Below are 5,954 nucleotides of genomic sequence, written 5' to 3' on the forward strand. Positions count from 1 at the left end.
CTATTTACTTACATCCACTTGACTAGACAGCCTGTAGTTCGCCTCAATAATCTCCCTCTCCTTTTGTCCTTACAGTGATCTACAGAGTAGCCTTGTTATCTGTATCTATTCTAGACATATAGCACTATACTGACTCTTTAAGAGTTGTTTCTTCTGACTAAATTATTCCCTTCCATTGTTATATTACAGTTGCTTTGCTCCACCAAACTGTTGGTCATGTTATATATTAAAGTATGTTAATTATTATTTATTTCTGTTCAGTGAATTCTCTGAGATTTTAAGTATAATTTTTGATTTTGGGGGAATTAAGACATTCTTTTTACATTATCTTATGGTTTTCAGAGATCATAGTTTTAAAAAAAAATTACTGAATTCATTTCGGTGGTTTAAAACAAGATGTAATTTAGAGAATCATTTTATGCTTTCAAATAAAACCTCCTACACTTAATTGACTAAAAGTTTAAGCACAAGTTATGACACAAAGAAAGGCTGTTTTAGGGTTATGTGAACTTGAAATATCATTAAGTTTTCCGCTGTCTGAAGTAGTACAGCAACATTAAAGGAAAGGACTAAACACCACCTCTGCTCCTAAACTAACAAGAGCTGAGACACATACAAATTTTATGGCAAGTAATCTAAAACTCCTCTAAAAATGATTAACTGTTATTCTATCCAACAAGAAAACCAATACAACAGATCTATCTAATTAGTTAAGACACCAGATACTTGTCATGCAGTTTCAGTGTCTAGTAACAAACCTCTCTAAGTTCTGTTTCACAACTTCTAAGTACTAATAACACATTTTAAAAGGCTGATCCCACTTTAAACTACACAGAAGTACCAGAGTACACAATTATCAAGTGAATGTGCATATACATCAAAGATGAAAGTCTAGTTCTGAAGCTCAACCTGGCAGCCTCCAACGATTTCGATGTATATTGCAAAGTCACTAGCATAATTTCCAAAAATAAAATTTCACATGGAGTGGGGGAAGTACCATCAAATAGCTGAGTATTCTACCTCTAGAAAGCTGATACACATTAATCTATATTTTTCAGTTTAAAATGTGATTGACTTGAGTTGGTACAAGGGATAAATTATCTATAATGCAAAATGTAACCATTACAAATTAATACAAAAACAAATAGGCATTTTAGAATAGTTTTTCAATACCTTCAGATTACGACAAAATATAGCTCACTTAAAAAATTATGCCAATTTTGCTTATTGCTATTAGCCTTCTTAAAAAGGACAATTTCAATATTTTATGTTTGATTACAGATTGAAAAGCATTTTGCCATGTTCACTAAATAATAAAATTAAGGTTTTCATATCTGAGCTAATTATCTGAGCTAACAGCTCTAAGTTATTACTAAAAAGAGCTAATCAGAAATAAAGATCGTTCAAAGTAACAAACTGTAATTGATATCACTAATGATGACCTTCCTTACATTTTAACATTTCTCTTATTGAGAATCTATTATGTCTCAATAGATATTTTTTGGTTGTTGTTAACACTCCCCTTCACTCTATACACACCCATGGGACTTTATTAAAACAAAAAAATACCGTAAGATGTTGATTGCAATGTCAGATATGGCCAAATTAAAAATAAAATAAGTGCTGATGATTAGGCCTTCTTTCTATTCTCAACTTTTTTTGATATATGTATATTTAAAAATTCAATATTTAGCAAAAAATGACTAAAAGAAGTTTCAAGTCTCAAAATTCATTTGAAAGAAGTGTATACCATTTCATCTGAAAAACAATGACGTTTCTGCAGATATATGCAAGATCCCTATTTGTGCTGTAAATCTGTCATTGAAACCATCAAATTTTAGTACTTTTAAAGAGGAATTCAAAGATTTTTGCTGTATTATGCAATTGGTTGCATAATATAATATAACTTATACTTATACATATAAAAAATAACTTATACTGAAGCAAAAGTCTGATACTTTATCAAAAGGACAAGAACAAAATGAGCAATGAAAAAATAGCAAAAGCTTTACAAAAAATAGTAAGTTCCTATTTAAATTCCTGTGTTACACAGAATAAAAATGCTATCAATTAACTATATGACAGAGTGTAGCATACTTTAAGCTATAATATAGAAAGGTAACATGGGATATTTGAAATTCAAGCTGTACTTACCAAAATAGTTTTAACCTGAGTCTTTGACGTCTTCAAAAATGTATTTCATGATAACATATGCCAGAATAGTTAGAATAGTTATTTTTTAGTAGTATAAGGTTACGTTTTTGAATTGCTCTTAATGCTGCTTAAATATTTGTGTAAAATTATAAATATTTATTACATTTCTTGGGTTCACTAAACACAAGGGAGTGTGCTGAAATTGAAAACTTGTTACTTTTTTCCTGTTATACAAGCATATAAAGATGCTTAGTTCATAGTATCTTAGATTTAATATTATTTTCACGTTGTGACTTATTTTAGAACAAATGTAAAGGGTCAAAATATTACCATAGATATTTGAATATCCCATGAAACATGTCACACCCACTGAGGAATTAAAACAAGTTCACTAAAGAATATCAAATTAATCATTTCCTCCTATAAATATTTTCTCTTTATTTGTGTTTAGAAGTTGCAATTTTAGGTACTATGAACAGAAAATACATAACAAAAACTTCCTAACAAGTGAAAAAAATAATTATAAATGCTGGAAAAATTGGCCTCATTAACATATTTACAGACTTTTACTTAATACATACTCCTTTGGAAATTAATTATATGACATTTATACAAGCATCGAAATTTCTAAATCACTGAGTAGTAAGCACTTCAGTTCTTTACTGTCTATACCCAAACTTGAAAGTCATTTAGTTTCTGAAGGCAGAACTGACAAGTAACAGAAATGGTCAATCTGAGATACTATTGACATATTGTTCTGTTCCTTCGCCTAAAGGTGCTTCTGTTGAGTAAGTGTCTTTATGCTTTTTTTTCTCTTTGCTCTGATCTTCCTGCAGCTTCAGAATTATATTTCGGATTTCTTCTCTTTTTGTTTTCATTCTTGGTGGAGGAAACCAGTTTGCCAAATTCATAGGTAGTTCAAAATTGAGAATTGGATTCTGAAAATAAAATAATTAAATGCATATTAGAAAACTGTAATAAATAACCTTTCGTTTCCATCACAGAAAGATTCCAAAATTAAAAATAAGAAAACCCAACAACTCATTCAGTATGTATTTGTGTATTATCTATCACATGCCAAGCACTGTGCTAGGTACTGGAGATATAAGACACTTTCTGTCACAGATCTTATAGTCTAGATCAGGGTTTAGCAAACTGTTGCCAGTGGACCAAATTCTGCCCACTGCCTGTTTTTGTAATAAAGTTTTATTGAAACACAGCCACACTAATTCATTTACATATATAGTCTGCAGATGCTTTCGCTGGGCAAAAGCAGAACTATGAGGCAACAGAGATTGTATAAGTTGCAAAGCCCAACATATTTACTACTTTTATTAAAATGTTTGCCAGCTCCAGTTTAGAAAGACAGGTAATTCAACAATTAAAACAAGGAATATGACAAGTATTATGAGAGAAGTATAGAATCCTGTGAAAATACTTATCTGGGGGTTTAATGCAATTCCAAGAGGAAGTGATGTTTAGGCTAAGACCTGAAGAATGAATAGATGTTAGATAGCCAAGGTATGACAGAAGCAATAAAAGAGTATTCCAGGTAAGGAAATATGAATCAAGGCCTAGAGGCAAGAAAGAACACGAAACAATAGTGTTCAGGTGGCTGATGTATTAAATGCTAGAGTGAAAATGGTGGGAAAATGAGGCTAGAAGCTTAAATAGGGGATGAGATCACATAGGTGCTTATCAGTCATGTGAAAGATTTTGGTCTGTAAATAAACAGCAACAGGAAGCCACTATATAAAATTTAAAGTAGGAAAGTAACAGGATTAGATTTATGTTTTTGGAAAACTGTGAAAAACAGAAAGCAGGAGGTATAGAAATCTGTTAGAGATTGGTATAGCAGTTGAGAATAGTGACACTTGAGGATAAAATAATAAACCTATTTGACATTAAGTGATGCAATTCACAGAGCCTAGAAGTTATCCACTATATGGTAGATGAAGATAGAAGTCAATATCACTGTAAAGAATATCCAAGAGAGGTATGTGTGGTACTGTACCTCTGAAGTCAAAGCAAGAGAGTGAGGAAAAAATAGTCACAGTGTCAAAGGGTGTTGAGAGGTCAAAAGCAATTTTAACATAAGGGTAAGGATACTGGATTTTAGAGATTTGAGAAGTAGAATCTGTAGAATTAGGGAGTGAGTATAAACACTTCTGAAGAAATATATCTATGAAGAGGAGAAAAGAGGGTAAAAGCGGTAGTATGAATCATGGGAGAGATTTCTTAAGGTGGAAAGAGCCAGTAGAGAGGGCAGGTTGATTGTTCAGTGGTAGAATGAACTCAACAAGCCTTGGATTTGATGAACTGTAAATATACTATTTTTTTTAAATAATGAAATACACTATTTTTAAAATGCCATGAAAGTTCTTCTATTTAGAAGATTTTGCTTCATGGAATAATTTTTGAAATGATAATTTTAAAACTCTTTAAAATATTTGCTTATTGTGTTTTTTACTAAGGTAAACTCAAATGAACTATTTTAGTATTTATTATATCAGATCCAACAAATTGAAACCCACCTCAAAAAAGCTCTCCACATACTGCAATACGTATACACCACAGTCACTGAAGTTGTTTTGCTGTGGTACTTTTGGATTAGAGCCCTTCATAACATCTTTGGAAAAACTTCTTTTGCTTCCTTTTTTAACTTCCCATTCCACTTCTAAATACCTGCAATAATTCATATATGTTAAGAATACACACATATATAAAAATACATAGCTCTTCATCCCCATCAGAATACGAAATCAAGTGTGAACTTACTCTCTTAAAATTTTGACAACATTTGACCGAGAAGGGCCTCGGAGTGAGTCCATAAGTAGGATACAAGGTCTGCAGGGTAAAAATGACCAAAAGTTGAATACTTCATAATATTACAAAGGCATAAAAGGATTAAAAGTGGCATATTATAAACAATCAAATTTAAAATCTTCAAAATCCCTTTCGTATAACTCAATACTACTGAGGGAAAATAAATGAACTTTATAGACACATATGAACTTTATAATTTATTAATACTTAAGTATCTGTGGATATATTAAATATTGAATTATAGAATATTAACCATATCTTAGCTATAAATATTTAATACTAAAATTCCATAGTTGGTTTCCAAAAGTACTTCAAAATTAGTAAAAAGTCAAAACAATTCTAAATATTTGAACATCCTGATATTCTACATCAACAAAAGAAGGGCCATGAAAAAGTAAAAAGAAAATAATCCTCCCACCCTGGCCCATTTTTTTTAGACAGGGTCTCACTCTGTCACCACGTGCAGTGGCATAAAAATGGCTCACTGCAGCCTAAATGTCCTGAGCGTAGGTGATCCTCCCACCTCAGCCCCCTGAGGAGCTGGGACTAGAGGCATGTGTGACCACACTCAGCTCATTTTTGTATTTTTTTGTAGAGATGGGGTTTTTCCATGCTGCCCAGGCCGGTATAGAACTCCTGGGCTCAAGCTATCTGCCCACTCAGCCCCTCAAAGTGCTGGGATTATAGGCATGAGCTACCTTGCCCAGCCAAAAATCTCATTTTTAACTAAAACTTATTATAGATAACAAAACAGGTAATCATCACATAAAATAATTAGTTTAGAATGTGGTGGGGATTTTTTTCAAGAGATTCCACTTCAGAACACTCTGTATATAAATATGTTGACAGCTGATGATTCAACTTTCAGTATTTTAATTCTGTGAAGTTATGTTGTAAACTCAAGTAAGGAAGTCTAATGTAGAGCCCAAAGTCCTTAAATATTAAAAAAAAAAAAATCTAGGTTCTTTTTTAGT

At 31.8% G+C, this 5,954-nt stretch overlaps 1 protein-coding gene across 6 annotated transcripts in view; it reads right to left on the reverse strand.

Annotated features, from left to right (window-relative positions):
* Nucleotides 1–380: 380 nt before the first annotated feature.
* The window catches only part of SENP6 (SUMO specific peptidase 6), a 116,091-nt gene continuing 110,517 nt past the window's right edge, over nt 381–5,954 (reverse strand). For all 6 annotated transcript variants that reach the window (XM_017506842.2, XM_017506841.2, XM_017506840.2 and 3 more), the window contains 3 exons: nt 4,933–5,001; nt 4,689–4,839; nt 381–3,092 (listed from right to left, as the gene is read on the reverse strand). In XM_017506842.2, the coding sequence (XP_017362331.1) occupies nt 2,883–3,092; nt 4,689–4,839; nt 4,933–5,001 (430 nt within the window). In that variant the 3' untranslated portion in view covers nt 381–2,882. The remainder of the gene's footprint in view (nt 3,093–4,688; nt 4,840–4,932; nt 5,002–5,954) is intronic.

The sequence above is a fragment of the Cebus imitator genome, unplaced genomic scaffold (genome assembly GCF_001604975.1).
Source record: "Cebus imitator isolate Cc_AM_T3 unplaced genomic scaffold, Cebus_imitator-1.0 Scaffold363, whole genome shotgun sequence".
Lineage (NCBI taxonomy): Eukaryota > Metazoa > Chordata > Mammalia > Primates > Cebidae > Cebus > Cebus imitator.